The 27,036-nt window shown below is 36.7% G+C and overlaps 1 protein-coding gene across 1 annotated transcript; it reads right to left on the bottom strand.

Moving 5' to 3' along the window:
* Positions 1 to 3,981: 3,981 nt before the first annotated feature.
* Positions 3,982 to 5,581, bottom strand: DGL (alpha/beta-Hydrolases superfamily protein). The gene has a single exon (XM_086450928.1). It carries the CDS (start codon positions 5,511 to 5,513, stop codon positions 4,152 to 4,154), a length of 1,362 nt encoding a protein of 453 aa, XP_086307054.1. The 5' UTR covers positions 5,514 to 5,581; the 3' UTR covers positions 3,982 to 4,151.
* Positions 5,582 to 27,036: the final 21,455 nt, after the last annotated feature.

Raw genomic sequence — 27,036 nt, 5'->3', positions numbered from 1 at the left:
TTCTGTCCTACTTTCAAAAGCTGTAAATGGGGTAAATTTAGACCTTTGATTTAATGAAGTCCTAGGTTGGTCTCCAATTTTATCTTAATAAGTGTTAACATGAGGACATTCTATGTCACACATCATGTGCACAAATGTTTGAAAATAGAAATTGAATGCGATTCAATCCTACTTTGAAAAGTTCTAAATGGGTTAAGTTTAGGCCTGGATTGCTGGCTTAATGAAGTTCTACGTCGGTATCCAATTTTATCTGGATGATCAGGCATGTGTTGAGAGTGATGGAAATAAGATAGCTCACAGGTTGGTATCATCCATGTTAACAAGGAGATGTGAGAGAATTTTTCCATTTCGAGACACATTTTCTTGGACAGTGATCAAATAATACTTTATTGGGGGATTCGTAGGGCCTCTCAAATTTCCAAATTACTACTATGTAAAGTTGGAGGTATGCTCCAGGATTCGGTGAATCCTAGAGTACCTTGACTTTGCTCTTAGTCCTGCATAGGGAGTTTCCAAGTTTGAGAACTTGCTCGTGATGTTTTCATAGTCGGAAAAAGATTTTCCAAGTTTGATAAGAAGATCTTGGATAACTTGGGAATGGCCCAGAAAGTATTGATAAGGGTTTCTGATTGAGTACATTGTTCATAACTAGAAACAATCTTCATCGTTGTAACGAATTGGCAAGTCAAACAAGTGCAAAATGTGGTGTCTACAACTATATCTATGGTAATTTATGATCTCCTTTAAGCCAACGGGCTTGTGAAATTTCTCAAGGAAATGACTAATTTACCAATAATTCTTCATGAATTTGCAACGAATTTTCAGCTTTTTACTCATAAGGCAGATTTGCAGCGAACATGATAATATCCTCCAACCCCTCACCAATCCACAAGTAGAATTTTGAAAGATTTCATACCTAATGGCCTTTGTTTACAGTTTTTGATTACCACTGGGGAAGGATCGAATACTATTGCAACATACTCCATTTGACATTGAGGGATCCAATTGTTGATGATGACTCCATCAACCCTATGTAAGATCCAAAGAGGACATGATGATTTACAACTCCTAGAAAGCCATGGCTTAGACTTTACAAGTCCTAGCTACAGGCTATAATGATTAAATCATTGTTTGAAATTGGCTAATTGAATTTAGTATGTATTGAAACAACCTTCATTTTCTCACTTTTATAGTGAACTGTGTCGTAGTCCCCATATATTATTATTTTTTTGATTGATAAGCTGGGTTGAGGGGTCCCCTCCCCAAAAAATAAGCTATTAGCGAGTGTAATTACTGGAAGATCTTCTTCTAAAATTTGCTGAAGCTCTTGAGGGATAAGATTTTCATCCTCTATTACATAAAATTGATCAACAAAAGCGCATGGACTTTGCTAAAACATCATCAGCCCTGTCAGTCTCCCTCCAAAAGAACTCAAAATCACAAGTAGTGAAGGCACTACACAAGAGCTAAATCTCCTTTATGATCCCAAGTATCTCAACGATGGTTCGAACTCATTTTGGATGCATTATCGAATAAAGAGAATCCGATGAGATTAGTACTTGAGAAATACAATGGTGTCTAGCAAATTTCAGCACCTCATAAATAGCATTGAGTTCTATTAGGATGAGATTAGTCCCCATTGCTATGCATGAATTTTGAATTTTGGACGACAAACTGACGAGATTGAGCACAGGGCTAATTTCTTTCAATGGCCTACTCTGAGGCACAGATCAATATTTCTAAGAATTCAAAGATGCATGTCATCCTCTTTACCAAGCAAAGATCACTATTGCAATTTTCTACCTTTTTAAGCAAGCAAAGGAGTCAATTCAGTGAAGTGGAAATTTTACATAAAATATACTGGGTCCTAACTCCTACCATAAAAGCATCGAAACCTAAGATCCTGAAAAGCCAAGGTGTTGCCTAGTGACTGTTTTCTCAGATGCCGGGGGGGAAATCATAATTCTAAAAATTCTATCAACTTTGCTCGAAGAAGCCAATACAGCTAACATGTCCACAACTCGAAACCTTCTCTAGAAACGTGGGAAATAGAGGGATTTATATTTATAGCAAAAAAAAAAACAATTTGTTGAAAGTGAAATAACCAATTATTCTTATATGTTCTTATAGAGACCTCAGAATTGTGTCAAATAGATAGGAGTATGATTAGCAAAGGAAATGGGTGCTATGCACAAGAAATATTTGATTTCTTTCTATGAGGATGAAGAGTTTTGGTGATATTTTTTCAATGAATGATTGTGATGTTTCGCTGGAATGACAAGGGCAATTTGAAATAAATTCTATTCATAATAGGACCAAGAATAAACACTCACTGTGGGAAGATATCCCGAAGGTCTTGTTATGCTGCTCAAAAAAAAAATATATATATGTCTCTATAAGAGGGAAGAAAGGTTCAACATTAAGTTTTAAATGTTAGGAATTTGTTGATAGAAAAGTCCATCATAGAGGTCAAGAGTTTGTTGATTGAGAGGCTAGTTGAAGAAAAAACAAGAAATAGTGGTTATGAAATCAGGAGACGATGACGATGCTTACATGCTTCATGGTTGAGAAATCAATGTATTTCTTCATTGGATGTGATGCGATGTTGGTAATATATGACTTCTGGAGAATCACCACGAGATGCGTTCTTATAGAAATGCAGTCTGAATCTATCTAAAGTCGACCAAAGAAGAAATTAAAGAATAATTAGGTCAATAAGATTGCTTCCCCCAAGAAAAGAAAGGTTGCTTCCCAAATTTTTTAGAAAAAGGCATTCTCCAATTAGAAAATATCAATTAATTTTCAAGTAAAGTTTGCTTTCCATATTTTTTTAAAATCTAATTCTCTATAAAAATCTTATTAAGGCTCATGCAAACAGAAATATATAAAAGTTTATTATTGGGTGGGTGAACAAGCAGCCCATCTCAACACCAAATTGGACCATTTCTCTTCCATGTTTTCTACTTTCAGACAACTTTACCCTCCCAATAAATCCATATACATAATTGACTAAATTATTTGGAGGATTCTCCATCTTTGCAAGATGATCGTTGTGATAAACGGGTTGTGCTCGCTGTAATTGCAAACTTAAGTTTACCCTTGAGTAGGGAGTGAATAACACATCTGAAAGACAAAAATTACGGTCCTCAACTTTGATGTCATTGCAGCTTTATTTGATAGTTTATCTGATTATGACAGTAACAATAGGCTCATCAAAAATAAGATTGATTCACAGTGGTTAAATTAAATGTTGACAAGGAAGAAATTTTCTTTACTATTTTAAAGAAACAAATTTGACTAATTTCTGAATTCCCTCTTTCAGTTAGAAGGTCTGTAATGGAAGATCACATGGATCCATTCTATCTTGTAAAAGTATGGGGCCCTTTTAACATTGTAAAATAATTTCCTTTAATCTAATACTTACTTAGCAAGAAACAAGAAAAGAAAATCAAATTTTGTTTGATGCTTATAAGTTCAACCTTGCAGTTTTTCTTTTGTAAGGTCTAAACTTTGATTAAGGAAAATTCTATTAAAATGCTTGAAATATCTGAATTCCAAACAAAAAACCTAAATGAAGTGTAGACGTAAGGATGGGCAGTTTGTACAAAATGAAGGCATTGATTAATATATGCGATATTTAAAAGAAAGGAAATACTACTTCCTCTAGATTAGAATGTTGAAATTCATTGTGTTTTTAGTCTCTTTAAATGTTATAATGAAATTCCTTGTGTTTAAGTATAGAAATACCTTTTACTGTTGGACTTAGTATTAGAGAAGTCATGAGGGGTTTTATTGAATATTCTGGCAAAGAAAATTAGTCAAAGAAAATGGTAATTAAGTAGTAATTAATAAACTAATGAATGTTTGAGAAATATTTTTCAATATGATTCAAAAATTGATGCTAAGTTTTCAGTACTAATCATGTACGCTAAATTCGGTTGAGTACATATGTAGTTATAGAAAAAAAAAAAGTAACTGTAATTCAGCTTAAACTGGTGTTACCCAACCTCATATTTCTTTTTCAGAGGTTAAAAAAACAATCACTTGTATACAATTTGCTACATGTAATAATCGGAGACAAGCCACCCCCCTACAAAAAAATAGATGTACAAATACAAGGGGTTCATCTAATCTAAAGGTATAGTAGTAAGTCATGTCCTTAGAGATTGAACCAAGTTACCAACATTCCTGGCAGCATCTTGCCATGGCCATGTGTCCAACTTTTGTGCACTCAAGAACAAGTTCCTTGCCATGTTAAAAAAATCAGCCCCATCCCTTTGAACTTGGGCCCTTTTGGGACATCTCAATAACTTGATATATGTGTCCAAGTCATGAACACATGAAGGGTTTTGCATCTTAAAGAAGTCAAGGGCTAGTTCAACTCCCACATGAGCATAGCAAGAACAGCTCCAAGGGAGTTCATACCTTCCTCCCAAAACCCTAAAATTTTCATTTAAAAAAACCCCTGGTAATTTTGTGATGGGGTCGTTAATGTTTACGATTCTTAGTACCTTTACTCCCAATTCTTCGCATCGCTCCTTGAAGCTGGAATTCCCAACTCTCGGTCCCCCAAATGAGTAAACGGTAAGAGGTATATCTGTTTTTGAATGAGTTCTATGTAAGCCAAGCTCTGCAATATCATAAGCAAGAAGAAGAGCTAATGAACTCCCCATGCTGTGTCCGGCAAATGTTATACTCATCTCTTCACCCTTGTACTTGTTGATAATTCTAGACACCTCAGAAAGAAGCTGTTCGCGACAACTCCCTAAGCCGAATTTGCAACTGCTATCATCTGAAGTATATAAGCTGAGAAATCCCGACTCCACTTTCACCTCAGGTAAGGGATTATGTGGGTCTAACCGAGCAGGGGTCAAAGAACTCATGAAATTTGCAATCCATTCGGTATTAGTCACAGTTCCTCGAAAAGTTATGAGCACATCTCTTCTCCCAAGCTTTTTCGCTTCATCGTCGGATGATACTGCAACATAACCAATCCAACGGCTGCAACATGTCCCACTTTGAGTGGGAATAGTGATGTCGGGTGTGGCGTAGATGTACTTGGTGACTTCATAACCTGAGCTCTCCATTCCGACTTCTTTCAACATGTTGTTCTTCCCATACTTGCAATTCAAGTACCTTTTAGAGTTGGGATCAAGGTCGAATACCTTATAACATGCGTTAACGAACTCTCCATACCGTATGATTTCAGCTCGGAGAAGAGGATTTAAGGGTTCCATGAGATTTTCCCAATTATTGGATCCCTGAATTTCTCTCCATACCCTAGCCAAACATGAGCTAGCTTCTTTAACTGAAGAAGCTATCTTTGGTACAACACCAACACAAGTCATGGGTGCAACCCCCACAGAAGCCATTACAGATCGTTGATTCGAAGAGAAAGTACTATTTCTCACTGGAACTGTAATTTGCCCAAAAGAGGAGCTATCAATTGGATTATTAGAGGAAAGGGTAATTAGATTTGCATTTGGTTTCAACATGAAAGTAGTAGAAGCCATGGAATTATATACAAATTAAGAGAGAGAGAGGGAGAAGATGATGAGCGAGAGAGAGGCAGAGAGCTAAAGAAGCATGAAGTGTTAGAAAAAAAGGGGAGGGAGTTAGGTTTATATAAATGAAGAGGTAAGAGTAATATAAAGCAAAAAAGCATGTTTGGCAAGGATTTGACTGAGAGATTTCTAGGGTTTATTTTGGTGGTCGGTTGGGGATCCAAGCCTTCGCTATTGAGTTTGTAATTGCGGCTGTGTTGAAAGAGCGGGAAAAATAATAAAATTATGGTCTTTCTTTTTTATGGAACCTTTGGTTGACTTCAAAGAAACCGAGGAGGATTAAAAAGTAGGTTGGAAATGAGAAAAAAATGCCCAAATTTGGGACGTCATTATTATTATTATATATTAAGAAAATTATAATGAATGGCTGAGATGCTAAGACATTTCCTATTACACTGATCCCTAGAAAAAGCCACTAATCCTTGGAAAATCTTTTCTCTTTCCATCAAAGCCGTTCATCTTTGGAATCTCGAAAAGTCCTTAGATCCAAACGCATCCAACAAAGAAATACAGATTTGATATAAAAAAAGCAGAGGTCACATCCTTTTTGGATTTAATTTGTCTCCTTTTCAAGTCTCAACATCTATTAATTTGGAGGATTCGTCTTGTAATTACATTTTTTTTTTAATTTATTTAAGAAAATTATTTCTCTTACCATGACAGCCATTCATCTATGGACCCTTTAAAAGTCAAGAAAGAAATACAGATTTCTTTCTAAAATCAGAGGTCACGTTCTTATTCGATCTTGCTTGTACCCGTGAGATCTAGTTATAAATATTTTGGAGGAATTGACTTTATTTTGTAGTATTAATAAAATTGAGTGGGGACCATCATAGCCCCTGATTATGGATGTGTATTAATTTGAGTTGGAGTGTTTAAAGTAAAAAAAATAAATAAATAAAAAAAAATAAATAATATATGGTAGCAATAGAAGCAATCAAGAAAGAAAGAGGTCATTGATTTGTTGGACAAAATGTGTCCAACGACAATGTAGTGGAATTGTCCCATTATTTTTATTCAAGGTTCGTACCTTTTAGTTGTCATGGCCCTTTGACGCATACTTGGTTGGGACATTCAACGCGGCGAGAGGAAGATGTTCTCTCTCAAAACAATCGTAACAGTTAACATATCATGTATAATGTGGAACATGTACTTCTGGGAGTTTGTTAACAATTCTACTCTCACCCACGTTAAAGGCCTTTTCGTTCTCACTCATGATATTCGTCTTCGACCAACCAATCTGAATCTACGAAAAATCCACATAATTTGCGATATATGACTATTTAATTCGTACTTTCATTTTCTCATTACGACCTTTTATCAAAAGGAGAAAATGACCAGCACTCGGAGAAGAAGACTAGCACGTGGCACACGTAAAAGACAGGAAGCTGCCCAAATATGCGGAGTTCAAGACCGTCACACATACGTACGTAGTCTCACACATTTTTTTTTTTTTTTTTTTTCCTAATTATAGGTACTCTTTAATGATAGGATAAAAAAAAACCTTTCCGACCAAAAATAACAAGGGAAGTGCAAGGAGCAATGAATTATCCCACTAATAGAAATAATAACTCCGCCAAATTCAAATTGGTTGGTTTTTGAGGTGATTTGGTCCTAAAACTCAATGAAATCTAAGATAGTGTTTGGATTGGCTCCAGGAGGTACACTAGCTCCACCAAGGAGCTAGCACTTTTGATTGTAGTTGGATAAAAGAGTTTTTCCGTAAAGTAGTCTCTATAGGGAGTAAAAATATTTCCAACAAGAGAAGCTTGAAAATCCTAATTTTCAAAAATTTTCTTGTGGAGAGTTGTAATTTATCGTCAAAATAACGACTATCATTATGTGGAAAAATGGGTAACTTCGACATACATTGACATCATATTTACCCTTTTTCTACATGTGTTTATTTCTAAAATACCCCTTTTTTTTCTAATTCCACCCCATATCCACAATTTCACCTCTCGTCCTCAACCTTAACCCATCTCTCTCCTGCAAACCTACTCTCTCTCTCTCTCTCTTGAAGTCCTACTTGGTCAGATGATTTTTGGACGAAAACTACAATGAAGACATTGTGAAATCCTTACTGAGAAAGTACTATTGCAACACTAATTTCAGGAAAGTTGCATTTTATTTTATTTTATTAATTTTTTTTTTGTATTTTTTTCTCTTAAAAACATCAAACCCTCTCAATCTTGAAGAGAAAAAAAAAATAGCATTTCTCCATTTTTTTTCAACATATCTCTATCCTTGACTCTATAAAGAAGGGTTTAGTGTTCATATGGGCTAATAGCAATGTTACATAGCAAAGTTGAGCTTTTAGGCTTGCTCATTTTATTTAGATTTCAAAGAGTTGGATTCAATTTTTGTTGTTAATGATCTAAAAGGCTCTAGAATTCCTTGGAAAATAGAGCATGGGATCCAAAGGATCAGAGAGATTCTTATACGATTCAATTGGAGAGTCCAACATAGATAGAAATAAGATAACTGAATGATAGATGCCTTAGCTTCTTTTACTACTCGATGTCAATCCATTGTTCTACTTAATTATGGAAGAAGTCTTCCTCTAAATGTAAAAAGTTTTTACATGGGGATAGACTTTCGCTACCCTACTTTAGAGTTGTACACTAGATGTCCCTCTCTTTAAATTTTTAGTGATAAATGAATTTTTTTTTTTTGTTAACTAAGCATGATTTTATATAAGAAAAGGAAAGGAAAAATCTCTTGTTTACAAAAAAAAAAAATAAAGAATTAAGATACGTGAGCTTCGAAATCTTTTTTGGAAGTTTGAGCTCATCTATGTGAGTTAAGGAGCCGCCACCATTCAAAGAGTTTGGGTGTGAATGGACACCACTAAAAAAAAATTTAAATTCTATTTTTCTTGGCTATAGTGACTCACATATCCAACTGATAAAGGAAAAATGTCTACCTAGAGAACTAAGGTAAGGAGGTTCGGTTGAGAGACAAAGAAGACGTTAGGCACCTTGTTCTTTCAATCTAAGGATGGTTACCATAGGTAAGATTAAAAATCTTTTTTGGGATTTTAAAAGTAGAGGAGATTACAGAAAGAATTAAGAAGAAAAAGAACTATAGTTCAGTTTACAAAACAAAGAAAAAAATGCAATAAACAAGCTAAAAACACAGATGAGTGCTTGTTGTAATTTTTTATGTGCTTGGGATTTTGGTAGAAATTCATTTAGATTCCACTATTTTAATCCCCAAAGCACTTTTTTGAGGGTAATGTGCTCACTTGAGAGAATCGTTTTGTTGGTTTGGCCTTTTAAGAGGTGTCGATGAGTTCATCAACACTATAGAAATGGCTAAGGACCTCTATACATGAATTGTGTTCTTCTTGGAACCATTTTTATGTTAGTTTAGAGAGTTACTTAGGGATCTAAGGAGATCACCACTTTTGACTCTTGACCACTTTGAAAATAAAAGAGTAGTATGTGTAAATGCGTATATATGTAGTTCCAAGAGGAACTTATTAATTATTTTACGGGAACAAGATAACCTCCCATGAATAAGGGATTACTCTTTTTCTCATTTTTCATGAGAACTAATAAAGATTTACACTGAGAATTTAAAGTATTTAAAGTAAATTGCAAGTAATCCAAAAGACTTGAAACTAAATTGAAAGGAATCTAAATGTTTTTAAAAAGTTTATTATGGACTTGTAGAGGAAAATGACTAGGTAGGTATCTAGATTGTACACGTGTCCCGGTTGATTGAGTGGTACCAAGTACAGATCAGCATACATGCATTACCCAGCAGAAGGGCAGGTCAAGATAGAGAGCACCTAGTCTGGCTAAAAGGGTAGCATAGTACTAGTAGGGACCTGATCTACCAAATAGGGCAGACTTGGTTAAAGAATACCCGTAATCCTTATACGCGCATGTCAAGCCCAGAGATCTTGGAAGAAATCTCCCAAGTATATTATGTCTAATCCAGAAGACCTCTATTCCATTGAGGATCTAATGAACCAAGGAATTATCCGAAATCACTTCCCGTGAGAAGAAGAAACCTTAATTCGAAGGAATGATCTTTAAGTAACACGATTTACACTGAAGAAAGGGTCTTTTGGTGGATTAAAGATCTAACCAATTTATTAGATTATTCCTTTACTTCTCTAACTTGAGCGTTGGAGAGTTTTTGGCAAGTACCACGCCGACACTAGCAAGGAAATGGAAATAGTGACTTCGAATCTGTGAGGCAGAATCCATCAGCATTATTCACCGAAATTTGACCCCACAAATCTGGTATCGTCCATGGGAATCCACTAGCATATTGATTTTAGTCGAAACAATGAGGAGATCCACTAGAACCATCGAAGTCAATGCACCCCCACTCGTGGCACCAACCATAGATGCTTAATTTTTGACAATATTAGAAGCCATAATAAAATAGCATAAAGAAATGCAGAAGAAGATGGATGACTTGGCCAAATAGAATCAGAAAATGAGTCAACGTCTTGAGAACCAGTAGCCAACAAGAAAAGATCTCCCACTGAGAGATCCTTAACCTCCTATTAGGGATGACCGCGCTTCAAATGTAAGAGGAAGTTCTCGACCGTTAATCCCAGTAGGATAAAGAGTAATAGAAGTTACCACTACAACTACTCGAACAGAGCCCACGATGGGTCTGACTGGAGTAAAGATCAAAAAGATGATCTAGAATGAGAATGAAATGATAAAGAGTGTAGTTATTGGCATAGTGGCAACACAAGCTATAAGGGGAATTCAGAAGTCTCCCTTTACAACGGAGATCTTAATAGGAGAAATTTTAAAGAAGTTTATTCCACCACGTTTCACCGTTTATTCTAGGATGAAAAACCCAGTGGAATATCTATTCCACTTCCGAGAGATGTTTGTTCTGTGGGAAGGGAACAAGGGTTTAATATGCAGGTTGTTCCCTTCTAGCCTGTAAGAAAACATATTAACTTGGTTCCACAAATTGCCATGTGGATGAATAGCTTCTTTTAAGGAGCTTTGTACTGCCTATGTAGCACGGTACATTGGCAAAAGGAAGAGTAGCGAAGACGTAGACACTCTGCTCAACATAAAAATGCAGTTTGGAAAAAACCTCAGAGAGTTTACAAGGAAATTCAAGGAAGAGGTGATGTCCTTAGAAAGTTGTGATAGGAGAATAGTAGTAGTGGTGTTCAGGAACTCTTTGCCATCTGACTCAGGGTTATATTGGTTTCTTGTAAAGAAGAGACCAAAAACATTAAATCAGCTATTTGAAAAAGTAGAAAAGTATATCAGATTGGAGGATGACCCCTAGAATACAATCAGAAAGAGCAAGGACATACGCATTGTGACGAAACCCAACAAGTAGTTTCAGCCACAACAATAGAGTAGGAAGAGACTGCTCGAGTAGGACAGAGAACAAAGAAGGGAGGGAACTTATTTCTCTATGCCTATAGTGAAAGCTTACCGCTCATTGCGAATGAGCCTTACTTTGAGTGGTCAGCACCGCTTCCTCGATATCAAATAAATCGAGATGAATGATACTACGAGTATTACAAAGTGTAGGTCCACACCACTAACAAGTACCAGGCCTTAAGAAGGTTTTTGTAGAGCAGGGTAGACTAAGGGACATGGTTAAAAGATAAAGAGAAAATCCACCCCGAGACAGGAATCAGAGGCCTGATCAGTTACCTGTTAAAGGGTATGATGGAAGGGTAGCAGTTATACATGTTGTTCTTAAGTAGGAGAGTAGAATGTCAGGCCTGAATAAAGTTGACGAAAGAACCAAGAGGTGGCTAGCAGAGTACTTTGCTCACATATATACAATAAGAAATAGGCCCACAGAGTAGACGGAGTCCTACAGAGAGTAGACCGTGGCTTTCATGGATAAAGACTTGGTGGGGGTAGTGAGGCTTCATTATGATGCACACTAATGGTAACCCTCCAAGTGGGCACATTTACTTTTAAGAGAGTGTTGATTGATAATGGCAGTTTAGTCAATATTTTATATGTTTCGACATTTTTTAAATGGGCCTTAATAAAAATGTATTCATTTCAACAGGAACCCCTTTGATTTGGTTTGATGGGAGAACAAACCAACCGTGGGGAGAGGTAGTCTTACCTATGCAAGTAGGACCAATTACCTTGATAACTAGGTTTATGGTCGTCAAAGTAAGTTTCCCATACAATTTCATTTTGGGCAGGTGGTGGACCTATAAGATGAGAGTCATTCCTTCAACATACTACCAGGTCCTAAGGTTTCCAACACCACAAGGGATGTGGGATATATAAGGGGATCAAGTAGCAGCCCAGGTGTGCATGCTGGGTATGGAAGAGCTCTCTGAAGAGAATGTTCAACAATAATAGCTATAGTGGGGGGAAATCAAGCCTCGAGAACCTTCACAACTAGAGAATGTCCAGATGGTGGATGTAGGGGAAGGTAGGCAAATTGGGGTAGGAGTAGAATTGGCATCAAAAGAGCTTAAAGAGTTAACAGACTACTTGAGGAGAAATTGGGATGTGTTTACTTGGTCCATAAAAAAATGTCGAGGATCAGCCCCAAAGTGATCTACCACTATTTGAACGTGGAGTCAACTATCAAACCAGTGAAACAAAAGCCAAGGAGATTAATACCTCAGTTCAGAGAATAGGTAAACGAAGAGGTAAGCAAACTGATCATAGTAGGCTTTATCAAGGAAATGCAATTCCCTGATTTGATAACAAATATTGTGCCAGCGCAAAAAAAAATGAGAAAGTTATATAGTTTGTATTGACTTTACAAATCTAAATAAGGCCTATCCTAAGGATATTTTTCCTATGTTAATGATAGACTAGTTGGTAGATTCGACTTTAGGTTACGAAAGGTTGTCCTTCATGGATAGCTATTCAGGCTATAATAAGATACAACTTAACTCAACAAACCAAGAGAAATAAGCCTTCATCACTGAGCAAGGGCTTTACTACTACAAAGTTATGGCCTTTGGGTTGAAAACGTGGGAAAAACTTATCAGAAGCTGATAACAGAGCTCTTCAGAGATATGTTAGGGAAGACCATGGAGGTTTATATTGATATCCTATTAGTAGAGGGAAATAAGAATGAAGATCATGTTATTGATCTATAGGAGGTATTTTCACGAGTAAGGAATGTTGGGATGAAGCTTAACCCGAAAAAGTACACGTTTGTGTTAACTTCGGGGAAGTTCTTGGGCTACCTGGTTACGAATAAAGGTATAGAAGCTAACAGAGACTAGATTAGATCACTACTAGAGATGCCCTCCCCAAAAACATAGAAACAAGTTCAGAAGTTGGTAAGAAGGATCGCTGCTCTTAACAGATTCATATCTAAGTTTTCGGATTAATGTAGGCCTCTAAACCAACTATTGCGAAAGAACACCAAGTTCGAATGGACAAAAGAATGTGAGTGAGCTTTCATAGAGCTGAAAAAGTAATTGGGCCAACCACCTATAATTTTCAAACCAGAAGTTGGAGAGGAGCTTGGGTTGTACTTAGCAATTTTTGAATACGCGCTCAATTCAATCTTGGTCAAAATAGGGACAGTAGCAGAACAACCCATTTACTTCTTGAGAAAGACTTTTATCGATGCAAAAATGTGGTATTCCAAAATTGAAAAGATGGGACTAGTTTTAGTCTACACAACTTTATGTTTGAGACCATACTTCTAGGCATACCGAGTGCAGATCATCACAAAGTACCCTTAGAAGTCTATCTTAGAAAAGACGAAGGGATTAGGCAGAATGACAAAATGGGCTTTACAAATAGCAGAGTTTGAGCTTGAATATAAACTTAGAGTTTTTCTAAAAAGCCAAGCAGTGGCAGACTTTCTAGTAGAGAAGAAAATAGATTTGCTGGAAGAAGAGTTGGAACATACGGAAGAAGGGCAAAAAGCAAACAACCATACAGGATGGAGTGTTTATGTGGACGGGTCTTCAAACTTGGAAGGATCAAGAATATGAGTAGTGTTGATCACTCCTAATGGTTCTAGGATAGAAAAGACAGTCAAATTAGGATTCAGAGCATCGAACAATGAAACAAAATATGAGGCAATGTTGTTTGGCCTCAATTTGTTGGTAGGTCTGGGGGTAACTGAGGCTACAATCTATAATGACTCACAACTAATAGTTAACCATGTCAACAGAACGTTTAAAGCATGAAATCCCAAGATGTAGTTATATCTGGAGAAATTCAGATCTACCATACTTCGAGTTGGAAAAGTAAAAATAAAGTATATACTAAGGACAAACAGCAAACATGCAAACGCCTTAGCCTTCATAGTCTCAATGTGGGCAGGATAAGATAAGAGAGAGCTACCATTAGGCTACCAAGAAAAACCTGTGATAAATGAGCCATAATTGGTTAGTGTGATAGCTGCAATAGGATATCAAGGGTGGATGAGCCCGATTTTCGCCTTCTTGCAGTTAGGAATGTTGCTTGACAATCCGAAGAAAGTAAAATGCATGAAGACCAAGGCAAAGAAATATACTATTTTGGATTGGAAGCTATACAAGAAGTCAATAGGAGGGCCATTCTTGCGTTGCCTAACACTAGGAGATACAGGACGTAATGAGCAAAATCCATGAAGAAGATTGTGAGAATCATTCAGGGGCAAGGTCTTTGGCTCACAAAATACTTTCTCAAGGGTATTTCTGGTCATATTTACAGAAGGATGCAGCTCTACAGATCAAGCATTGAGATAATTTCCAAAGACATAAATGAATAATCTAACATCCAACAATGTAGCTCAATTCCCTCATTAGTCCTTGGTTGTTTGCATAATAAGGAATTGATCTAGTAGGCCCGTTGCCCAGGACACCAGGTAACCTAACCTTCTAGCTGGTGGCGACAGATTACTCTACCAAGTGGGTGAAAGCACTCCCTCTAGCCAAAATTCGCCAGTAGGAGGTCCAGAAGTTTGTATGGGAAAATGTAATCTACCGATTTGGCATGCCACGCACTATAATTTCAAACAATGGAAAATAATTTGCAAGAGAGTAGATCAAATATTTTTCAGAGAGCATGGGATAACACAATTGTTCTCCACACCACAGTATCCATAGGGCAACGGACAGACTGAAGCCGCAAACAAAGTTCTAGTCGACATGCTAAAGAAAAGGCTAGGAAAAATAAATGGAAGATGGAGTATTATGGGCCTACATGACAACTACTAGAACCTATACGGGGATGTCTTCATTTGCTATGGAATATGGAATTGAAGCAATAATACCAACAGAAAATAGTTTCCTTATGATAAGATCTAGAGTAGTGCACACTGACCAGAACAACCAATAAATAGTCACAGAATTGGATTTGTTGGAAGAGAAACAAGAAGCAGCACTGATAAGGTTAGACAGTTACCATCAGAAGCTACAAAACTATTTCAATAAGAGAGTCTGCTACATGCAGTTCAAAGAAGAAAACCTAATACTTCGAAGAGTATTTCAAAATACAGAAGAGCAAAACAATGGGAAGCTAGAGTCCTAACTGGGAAAGGCCATACAGAGTAGCAGGAATAGACAAGAAAAGAGTGTATTACTTGTTGACAATGACCGGTCAAGAGCTACTTAGATAGTGGAATACATGTAACCTAAAAAGATATTATCAATAAAGAAATCTCTTCTGATTGTTGATAACCTGCATGCGAAAATAATACTAAAGTTGGATTTCACTTGGATCTTGGCCTACGTGGGACTTTTCTACCTTAATTGGCACAGTAAGAAGCTGGTTGGGGCTCTATTCTGACGAGAGTAATATAGCATTAAAGTTGGATTCCACTTGGATCCGGGCCTACGCGGGTCTTCTCTGCCTTAATTGGCAGAGTAAGAAACTAGTCGGGGTCCTACTCTGACGAGAGTACTATAGCACTAAAGATGGATCCTGCTTGGATCAAAGCCTACGTGGATCTTCTCTATCTTAATTGGCAGAATAAAAAGTTAGACAGGGCTTACTCTGACACGAGTATTGTGCACTAAAGAGGGATTTCACTTGGATTTGGGCCTATGTGGGTCTTTTCTGCCTTAATCGATAGAGTAAAAAACTAGTCAAGGCCATATTCTATCATGAGTCCAAGAGCATTGAAGATGGATCCCGCCTGGATCCGGGTTTACGTGGGTATTCTCTACCTTAATTGGCAGAGTAAGAAGCTAGTCAGGGCCCTACTTTGCTTTGAGTATAATAACACTGAAGATAGACCCCACCTAGGTCCGGGCCTATGTGGGTCTTTTCTTCCTTAATTGGCAAAGTAGCTGGTCGGGGCCCTACTCTAGTACAAGTAATTTAATACTGAGTTGGGCTCTTCTAAAGTTCGATCCTTACAGCTCTCCTTTGCTTTAACAAGTAGAGCAAAGAGTTGGATGGTCATCCTTTGTCTTAAGTGACAGAGCACAGAGATTTTTTTAGCTGAAGAGTCGATCCTCGAAGCCCTTCTTAGAATAATAAAAGCACTATGGAATATCCTATTTGGGAACAAAGATGAACATTATACAAATATACCTTGAAAGCATTAAGTTACATATCACGTAACACTGAGTTAGAGCCCTCTTAAAAGACATTAACTCGAAAGTACCTCCTTAAGAACATAAGGTTGTACCACATAAAATTATAATTATTTTTTTTACTATGTGGTTATTTATGAAAAGGTTCCACTTAAGTAAAATTTACTTAAGATAAAGCCTTCAGGGAAGAGGTAATAAGGCATAAAGCATGTGCAGCGCAAATAGTACAGAAAATTAAAAGTTAGTATTAAAGGCAAGATAACAGTTGAACGCGCAGCACAAAAGCACAAGTAAAGCATATTGTTAAAGTTCAAGTTAAGTTTTAGCGTTAAATGCAGAACAACAGTTGAGCGTGCAACATAGAAGACCAAGTAAAACATATTGTTAAAGTTCAAGCTAAGTTTAAAAAACAGATTAAAAGATTGTGTATACAACGTTAACAATATGAAGAAGTAAAGTTTATGTTAAAGGCAAAACAACAGTTAGTGTGAAAACAAAATTTTCTCACTAATAACAAGAGAAGTACAAGAGAAATCCAAACAGTGGGAGAATACAGAAAATGATAGCAAAAACAGAACTGCAGCAAGGCACAATAAAAAATCAAGAAGCACGTATTCACTCCATAGTAGATGGTTGGCTGGCAAGAAATGATACCTCATTAGGATTGGAAAGATCAACTATTTCATTCAGATCGACATCAATAATAGGGACAGGAGGCAAATCACTAGCAGGAGCAGGCGAACCAGTTGTTTTGGCTTAATCCAAATCTATGGTTTGCCTAGCCTCCATGAGTTCACTTGGGACTCAGTCCAGGACAGTAGTAGGATTCCCCCCTCCATCTAACTAGAAGGGTAGGGCTCGCCTATAGTCACAAGACCAGCGGAGAATTTTCTTAATAGGAGGACCAATAGGACCTTCATCTTCCTTGTCTTCTTCGTTCTCATCCTCCTCATACTAAAGCTGTGCAACTTTTACCTTTATGATAGGCCTTGGTAGAAGCCTCTTCTACTAACCGAGAGTATTGGGCCTGTAGTTTCCCCAGCAGCCTCTTGGTCTCAACATCATCCTCTTTGGCATATTCTACCCTAGCTATCTCAAAACCAACCCTAAAGAAGCCTAGCTCAAGTTGTTACTGTCGTACCTTCTCTTGGAGATACGCCAATTCTACGTCTCTCCTTTGTACTCTCTTCTTGTAACTAACCAGTTCCAGTTGAATAACACCTTAGAGATCTGCCAACTTCTTATTTTTGGCCTCCAAGTCTAAGTTTGCCTTGAAAAACTGGGTCAAGTTAGCCTCCATATCCTATTTAGCTTCTTAGAAAAATTGGATAGAAGAAGCTAGCTCAGCCTGGAGTAGATTATTTTTTCCTCATGCTTTCTAGTCAGAGCAGCTGCCTGGTCCTCAGCCTTACACCATTTCAAGCAGGTCAAGGTTCCATAGGCATTGGCCTGCAAGAAGAATAAAGCAGTTGAGTGAGTAAAGAATAAAAAATAAATAGTAAAGTGGGAAGAGTAGAAAATTACCTGATAAAGGCCATGGACAAACCAACCGAAGCCTAGGTCAGCATTGGCCTGGTCCGCAACATCCCAATCCTCGGGAGAAATAAAATGATAGAGTAGAGAGGCAGTAATGACAGGGTTCCTCACCCTGCAACTCTTGTTGTAGGCATGGTTGAAACGGGGCCGGAAGCCATTATTTTCATTTCCATCTTAAAAGAAGGCCCCATGACTTCTTCAAGAGGATGCAACTTTCTCCAAGAGAGTCTTGAGGTGACTAAGACCCTCTTGCTTAGATTCCCCTAGAGGGGAACGACTCCTCAAACTTTTCCTAATCAGCCTGCACTTCTTGCGTGGTTAAAGTTTAAAGACAGGGCTGTGTTCCCTGATAATATCCAAGCTCTGTACTACCTGAGTGTGAATCTCCTTAGGAAGCTCAGCAGATGCAACAGCTACAATAGTAATAGTAGAAGCAACAACAACAATAGGAGTATAAACAGAAGTAGAGGTAGAAGCTGGGTTCTCTCACTCCCCACACACCAGTATTAGTTGTCCTACTTCTCTAGTGAGGGTGGAGGCAAGAATGGCCAAATTCTTCTTCTTCTTCTTTCTACCCGGTCAGAGGGAAAAGTAGCCCTGACGGTAAGGGAGAGGGAGAAAGGAAACTTCGAGAAGTCAATGTTCATGATGTCGACCCTAAGGGGACTGGAGGAGAAGGAAAGACAAAAATAGAGGCCAAGGAAGAAAGAAGATCTTCTGAGATCTGGTCGCCTGATCAAAGGAAACCAGTCATTCAGGTGGCTGAGGTAAAATAAAAGGGAAATGATAGATTTGATCTCCTTTTACCACCCCCTTAGGAGCTCTAGTTTGGAGGCTCACTGTCATTAACCTTTTATCTTTGGATGCTCTACGCTGCTCTTTCCTAGTCTCAATAGCGAAAATGGCAGAAAAATCTACGGAGAGAAAAGAAAATAAGAGCAAAGTAAAATTTAGCAATAAAAAAAATTGAAAAATGAAACACGACCAAGTATCTAAAAACCAATCTTACCCTGAAAAGTCTGAGGGATTCTAAATCCCTCACAAGGATCGCCAGGGGAGAACTCCCAGTTCCTAGAGACAATCAGGGGGTCTTTGTACCATCCTTTGTTAGCATTGGGGAGAGATGGAACCAGTGCAACTGTTGCACTCTTGGAGGACAATGAGTAATACCCAAGGTGCTACGGGATAGCTTTTAGATTATACTCAGAGAAGAAGTTATTAGGGGTTATGCCCATCTTCTCCACTATTTCTACTAGACGGTAGAAGTTGCCAGGTATTTGGCCTAGGACCTGGTTTATCTTACTCAACCCTTTCCTAAGGAAAGGAGAGAGAGGGAAACTAAGGCTAGCCTTAATTTGGCCGACGTAGATCATAATTTCCCACTGACAACATTTGCCAAGGTCACTAGGGTCTTTGTAGACCCGAATAGACATAGAGGCAGGGATATAAAGTTTCCTCCAAAGTTGGGTCATGATGGGAACCATTGAGAAATTAAGATTGCAAAAAAGAAAAGGCAAGAGAAGAAGATTACCTCAGCCTGAAAGAGGTAAAAATGGTAGTGAAACAGAAAGAAAAAGAGAGAATTGTTCACAAAATGCAGAGATACGAGATCATAGAGAGCAATAGTACAGTAAAAGGGGAAATTAACACAAAGTTCTTTATTTATAGAAGAACATAAAGGAGTACGTACGTCTGGGAGAACAGCTTAACCCAACCTAACCATCGCAACCTAGGGCGAAACATTGATGATAGTAGGGAACGTAGACGGACACAGATGAAAGGCGATTCGTCTTAGCTGTCTATAGACACCCTATTTTTGCATTTAACTAATTCGACAATTCTTCATTCGATCACGGTGAATTCCTAATGATAAGCGTAAAGAACTTGAAGGCTTGTAAGTATTATCCCTGATTTCTCCCATATTTAGTCCTTACTCGTTACGACTCAACATAGAAAATTTATGCACGCTTAAGATCGCTACACCTTACACCCGATTTAGCAAGCATGTATGCTTAGGTTCACTATACAATTCGATAACGCAGAGACCTCGCTAAGTTAGGAAAATACAACCCTGAAAGTTATAAATAATCACGTCGGGACTGAAAGAAACCTCACACCAAAATTTATAAAACTTGCAAAAATCAATTAAATGATGAAAATACCCCTCATGAATTTTGGACCTTCGAAAAATCTCGAAAATACCATTACACTCAGAATATGATTTTAAGTCTAATGAGGTCCAAATCGACGTAAACATAAAAATTTATAAGAAATCACATAAATGACCAAAATACCCCGCAATGTCCAATTTGGACCTAGAGACCCTGATTCTTAGGAAAACATGATAAAAAAATTTAAAAATTGAAATTCTAAATCAAATTAAAAAATCAATCTAATCAAAATCAAATTTAAATTAAAAATCAAAATCAAATTAAATTCAAACTAAACATCAAATTCAAATTTAAATCAAAATATCAACAAAACCAAAGCAAAATTCAATCCATTAAAACTCAAAATCAAATTAAAATTTAAATCAAAATTTCATCAAAATCCACTTAAAAATGCAAATTAAGAGTTGATCAATGAATAAATCAAAATTTAATCAAATTAAAAATCAAAATTAAAGTAAATCAACCAATAAAAATTTCAAATTAAAAATTAATTGCCTATAAAATTGGAACTAAAATCAAAACAATCACTTAAAAATCAAAAATCAACCAATCATGGGTTTATCGATGAGGGACCATCAACGAGGTGAGTAGTGTGGGATCATTTCTCATTATCTTAATAAGAATTAAGAAATAAAAAATATGAAACAAGCGTTAAAAGAAAAAAGAGGAACAAAAATAGAAAGAATTCTCTATAAAACAAAGAGACGTCTCTTTCTCTCTCTTGATCTGGCTAAATGTCTCTACTCTTTGCTCCCCTTTTTCTCTGATCTCTCCTTTCTTTCTCGACCTCCTCTATCTACTTAACCTATTCTATTCATTGCCCTTCTCCCACGTTGAATAAGAGAGTCTCTCTTCCCTTCATCTCTCTCTATAAACAAGCTGCTCTCCCACGTTTGAGGATATACCTCTCTCTTCCCCACGTTCTTTCTTCCCTTTTAGACGCTCCTCTCCTATTATCTCTGAAGATATAGCAGTAATAGTCCACATCTCTCTCTTTCTCTCTCTCTCTCTCTCTCTCTCTCTCTCTCTATGTATATCTTTTCTCTCACTTTTCTAGACAACAAGAAGAAGGAGAAGAAGAAAAAGAAAAAATAAAAAGAAAGAAGAAACTTACCTTCTCTTCAACACAGTAGCACCCAATCATCTCTTTCTCTCATTTTGGATGTCCCAATCATAGCAATCCAATCATTTCTCCTTTATCTCCTTTTGGACGCCCCAACCACAGTAACCTAATCATCTCTTCTTTATCTTCTCTTGAACACAATAGCAACCACAGTCTTTTCTTCATCTCTAAAAATGTCCTAATAGCCCCTACTCTTTCTCTTGAATGCCCCAATAATACCACCATCTCTGCCTTTTCTTTTTCCCCTGATCGTGTCAGCCATTGTCTTCAACATCTTCTTCTCCTGTCAAACAACAGTACCGATTTCTTTTTTATTTTCTTTTTGTTAAATAGCAACAACGCCACTGCTGGATTTTTCTTTGTTGGGACATGACAATACAATGACATATCTACTTTCCATTCCTTTCTTCTTGAACATCACTATTATAACACAACAGCAATGTCATCGATTTTTTTCCTCTCTTCATTAACTCGAGTTGTGCCTAAATGAACCATAATAATTATCATTCTAGCATAGAGGTAAGTCTGATTGTGTTTGTTTAAATTTATTATTTTTACTCCTCTTCATATTTTTTTATTTATTGCATTGGTAATTTTTTTTATCAGCATGTGGCTTGGGTTATGGGGAGTTTTTGTTCTTTTATTATTTTCCATTATATTTTTTTAAGTAGGATTAGGGAAGTATTTATTTATCTTTAGTTTTTGATAATTTCACAATCATCGTGCTCAAATTGATTTCATATGACTTATGATAGTGATGCGAAAAATTCATTTTTTATTCTTTTGATAGAAAAGGCTTAAACCAAAAATTTATGTTTTTTTTTTGTAACAACTTCATAATTTCAGGCCTAAATTGATTTGTATGATGGGTTCGTGATGGTTTGAATTTTGTGGCTAGGAATTCGTGATGATTGGAGAATTGTTTCACATAATGATGCAATTTTTTTACTTGATAAATATGCTAATTTGAGTGATGATTATATTAGGAGAATCAAAGATTGTGTACATGTGCCTGTTTTGTTAAATTGGAAATTGGACGAATATGAAAATTTTCTCATATCAAAATCGTGTATCATTATTTTGTTAATTCTTGATTTTCTAATTCGTCATGTCTTTATGATTTTCTAATTTGGAAACTCACATTTACAAATTTTTTATTTTGAAAATTTTGTATTCTTAAATTTCTAATTTGGGAAACCATCCTATATTTGTGGTTTTTTACTTTGAAAATTTATTTTCATAACTTTCTAATGTGGGAACTCATCATGTATTCTTAAATTTCTAATTTGAGAAATTTCATATTCCTAATTTAAAATCTTCATGAATTGCTAATCTAGAAATTTCACATTCATAATTTTTTAATTTGAAAATTTTTCATAAATTCTTATTTTATTTGATTTGAAAGTATTTGCATATGTGGATTTTTAATGGACTTCAAGTCATGGATTATAATTAAGGCTTTTACATGAATTTTTCCTTCTATGCGAAATTCAAAGAATACTTTAAATAATTAAAAAAATTTAGTCATAAGATTCGTTTAGCAAATTCGATATAAATTGATGATGATTGGACCCTACCCTCCTTGTTAACCTATTCACGTCCGTTTTCCTCACCTTTCACTAAAAATCAACAAGTACATTAGGGTATCATCAAACTCGGAGCTTCACCTTGTTAGTAGAGACTCATCTTCTAGTGTAGAAGTAAAGGAGAGTGCCGTCATCGAAGGAGTTGCAAACCCTCGCTTACTTTGCATCAAACTCAACTCAACATTGACTCTTTTGCCACCAACTTTGATCCTTGTACAAGTTCATCACCTTTGACGTCTACAAACCATGTAGGGGACTTTCAATTCCTATTGGTAATTTTAGATTTCTGAAAATGTGTATTTAGGGATTTTTTTTAAAAATATGTTGTAGTTGTAAATCGTAGAAAACTTTTGTTTAGTTTTAAAAATCATGGTAGAAGTAGTTGTTTTGATGTGTTTTATCGAATTTTGATAATAAACTTGTGGGTGGGCCGAATGGTTCGAAGAATAGGAGAAGAATCTGAAAAGGGGATCGAAAACTCGAAGTTCGAGTGAGGTTTAGGCTGTCGACGGGAAAGGTCGGTGCCACCGACACCTGTCGAAGGCATTCTGTCGGTTCCCCTGACAGAATGAGGTTTCTGCCACTAACGAAATCAATAAATGCGAGAAACTTTTATGTTGTCAGTAGGAGGCATCGGTCCCATCGACAGAACTATGGTTCTGTCACCGACCATCTACCGATAGAAACAGTTCTTCAGAAATGACTTCTGTCTTTTGTGCTGCCCTCCTTATACCTTATACATGTTCCCCACCCTTCATTTCATTAAAAACATTTAAGTAAATGTCCTTTAATGAAATTAAGGTTTTACCCCCCATTTCGGAACAATGGGAATGGTTTCAAGATCCAAATCTCAAAGGATCAAAATCTGAATTTTGGTTTCAAGAACAAAACGTAAATTTCGACATTTTCGATAAATTTTCAAAATGTAATAACTTTCGCGTTACTTTGAATTAGGCTATAAAATTTATATGATGTCAAATCTCGTGATCGAGGCTTTCATTTTCATAAATCCGTTTTCAATTTTGAGAACTTTAAAATTTTGAGTTTCTGACACTTAGCCAAAATTTTACCAGCTTTCCTTATTTTTAACAGCTTTGGTCCCGTACATCGTCAGGATCTCATTTTGAATAAATCGTGATGGTATTCAATGGAAAGACCAAAAATGACTTTGAAAGATTGAAAATGGATGGTTTGACTTGAAGAGATGAAAAGTGAGATGTCGAGAGAATGAGAAAGGGAATGAACGGTAAAATGTTAGAATCACACTCGAGGGGTGATGTCTGCATTTTACATTATATATTGTATATAGGTTGGTAAAAGGATATCCAGGTTATTAACGAAAGGGTTGCATGTTTATTTAAAATTATGTTAGCGCGCGCGCTGAGTACTGTTATTTATTTTAGGTCAGGGGGTCACAGTTGCATGGTAGGAACTGGATATCCATTCTCAACCCTGTTCTGTTAATTTCTCTTTTGTTTTAAATAAAAATTCATATATACATACGTAGCATTTTGTGAGCTGTTAAAGGGTTTGTGAATGCCTGAAGGGATAGTGCGTCACATCATCCGAAGGGGTGCACTATCCTGGGATCTACGGTAGGGATCACCAAGCTCATATGTGGTATGGGACGCGTATGAGAATGGAGTCACAACTAGAATCTGGGTCCATTCATTTCTTATCTTTACCAGTGAACGTGTATTGTAAAGGTGGTCGTATACGAGTGGAGTGTTATTTTGAGAATCACATGTATGCCTGATAGGCATAAACGAAGATGATTAGTCAGTGATCACTAATAATCTAATAGTAGTCGAATGTTCTGATACATCGAAAAGAGACCCATTGCTTACGGTCACCAGTGTGGTAAGCGCAACGACCGACCACAAAATCAGGAACTAAAAGCCATATTTAGGTTGTAACATCATGTCCCGACTGGGAGCGATCCAGTCATGAATCCCAACGCTCAAATTCCATTACTCCACTACTTGCACTATGTATCTATTATGATATTTCGAATTATAAATTGAAAAACATGTCTATTATTTCAATGTTATCAATTGTATTTGCATAAAATGGAAAATGTACAATACGTATGGATGATTGATGTTATACGTGACTTTTAAACTGTTTAGTTGCTCAGCCTTTGCTATATGTACCAGTTAATCGTAGTTTCAATTGTAAAACTTGCATATTTTGAAATGATGCAGTATGATTAGTCGATCACGTTAGGTAAGGTTATTAGTAGGAATTGTTTGTGGATCTACTGAGTAACCATTGTTAGTCACTCTTTCCTTTCATGATTTTTTTTAGTTGCAGAGCCTACAGTTGGTGAGGCGGGTGTTGCGCCATTAGTCGATAAGCATCTGGTTGGTCAGATCGACGACCAGAGTCCGTTATCCGGTGAGCATCATGACTACTTCTACTAGGAGTCTGTTCATCCTAGGAGAGGTCTATGTTTTAGGGGCCGAGTGCTAGGTCTATATTAGAGTGAGAAAAATTTTGTAATCTTGTATTTTTTTATTCTTTTTTGCGCAACTCTGACCTTGCTTTATGTTGTTCATAAAATTTTCCATCTTTCGTTGCTTATTCATTGTGGATATGTTACTTTATACAAGATTGTTTGGATTTGGTTTATCAGGTTTGAGTTTCGTGAAACGCTAACATAAACAGAGGAGATCATGCCAAAATTTTGAGGTGCCACCTAGTGCCTTGAGGCGACCTTGGGATTTGTGTTAGCGTTTGGCGGAGCACCACAAAATCAAAGAAGGGTAGCACGTAAGTTTTCCCACACTTAGTCTATTAGATTCTTGAGAGGCAAATAGGAGTACCAATGGCAGTGCTAGCACCCCAAGGTGAGATGATCAAACTTTTGGAATTCAATCATGCATTGTCTTTTGCAGAGTGTGCCTCGACTTTGTGGCAACCGATATCAAAACACTTTGAGGAGCATAGAAGCCCTCATGGTCCTGAGCGCCTAGGATAAAAATTTGATAAAATTGGAACAACTAAAGCTAGGTCATCTAGTCTAGATTTTGAGGACGCATCCCTCTTCAAAGATATCAAATCACGTTGTCTGTAGAAAGCATTTACAAAAATTGTCAAAGGGATGGATAAACTATATAGAGGACAGAAGATTTTGGAGCGACGACACGATGCGATTCAATAACACGAGAGAGTGCGAGAATTTGAGACAATCACAGCTAAAGAAAGATCTCGAAGGGATTAGACACTTGATTAGGAATTTATAGTATGTTTGATTAGGAGTTTATTTGTAGTATATTAAGTAGTTGTTTTTGTTTTATTTGAATGATGTACTATTTATGTGTGTTTCAAAAATAATTTCTTATTACAGTTGTAGACATGAGATTGTTCATCTTTTGAACCTCAATGCTACGTGATTTGGAGTCGCCACCATTCTTTTTTGGAAATGGGTGTGAATAGGCACCAAAATCGATTCTTTTGAAAATCATTTTTTTCATGGCATTGTAGTGACTCTCATTCTTGGAAAAGGTATGGTCTACCTAAAATCTAGGTAAAGGAATTCGATTAGAGAATGGGGAAGGTATTAAGCATCCCATTCTCTTCACCTAAGGTGGTTACCTTTAGATTTGGCCATTTTTGAAAAAGATTAGCATAACAAGTAAAATGCATGGGAGTGATGAAATAGGTGGGTGCACATAGTGTGTATGTACCTCTTTGAAAGAGGATTTGATGTTGGTGTTTAAATAAGAAGTATCTTATGGGAGAAGAAATTCCATGGAGTCCACACACCTTCGCATGAAATGAGATGTTGGTTTAGGATTTTAGAAAAGTTTCATGAATGGAGTTCTCTTAGATCTATAACCTTAATGCATGCATGCTTAGCTAGAAACTTAGTGTTTTAACCCCATCAAGAGAGTTACATATTTCTTCATCATAGTTAAACATGTATGATGTGTGTGCATAGTATACATTATGATGCATGATATGAGAATGGGTTAAAAAGGGCTTCAACCTCCATCCTTTCAACCAAACCGCCTCAAGCATTCCATGCCCAAGGTTGAGGTTTAATCTACTCGGGATGAAGGAGGGTTCTTCATTACATCCTAAAGGTTTCTAAAACGAAAAAAAAGAGGGATAGAAGAAGAAGATGAAAGTTAAAGAAAATAAATAACAACTACTATACCCACCTTGTCCCCTTGGAAGTCTTGAATGAACTTGAGCTTGAGAGTTGAAAGATGTAATTGAGTGTTGAGAGAGTTGAAGGTTGAGAGATGAGAAAGTTGAAAGTTGAAAGATAAGGGATGAGTAGAGATTTTGGTAGAATTTTAGGTTGAGAGATGGGGGCTTGAAAGCAATACTTGTTCTTAGAAAATGAGGGTATTTATAGGTTTTTGGAGAACTTTTGGGGATAAAGTAGTCCAACCCTAAAAATAAAGAAAATGGACATAAGTATAGGTTATTTCTTTTTAGATTTTTCATTTGTATGAGGTGAGAGAACAAAAAGTACTTTTGGGAGGGTGAATAAGGGAGTGATATGTGTAAAGGTGGAGTGGTAGGTAAAAAGTAGACCTTGGTTCATTTGTAAATAATACATACAGAAAGG

The sequence above is a fragment of the Akebia trifoliata genome, chromosome 8 (genome assembly GCF_017979445.1).
Source record: "Akebia trifoliata isolate Shusen 1 chromosome 8, ASM1797944v1, whole genome shotgun sequence".
Taxonomy (NCBI): Eukaryota; Viridiplantae; Streptophyta; class Magnoliopsida; order Ranunculales; family Lardizabalaceae; genus Akebia; species Akebia trifoliata.
This window is presented reverse-complemented; position numbering and strand designations above follow the sequence as displayed.

Bases quoted from the DNA above. Each gene is read 5' to 3' on its own strand.
- DGL (XM_086450928.1), bottom strand. From the start codon at position 5,513: ATGGCTTCTACTACTTTCATGTTGAAACCAAATGCAAATCTAATTACC.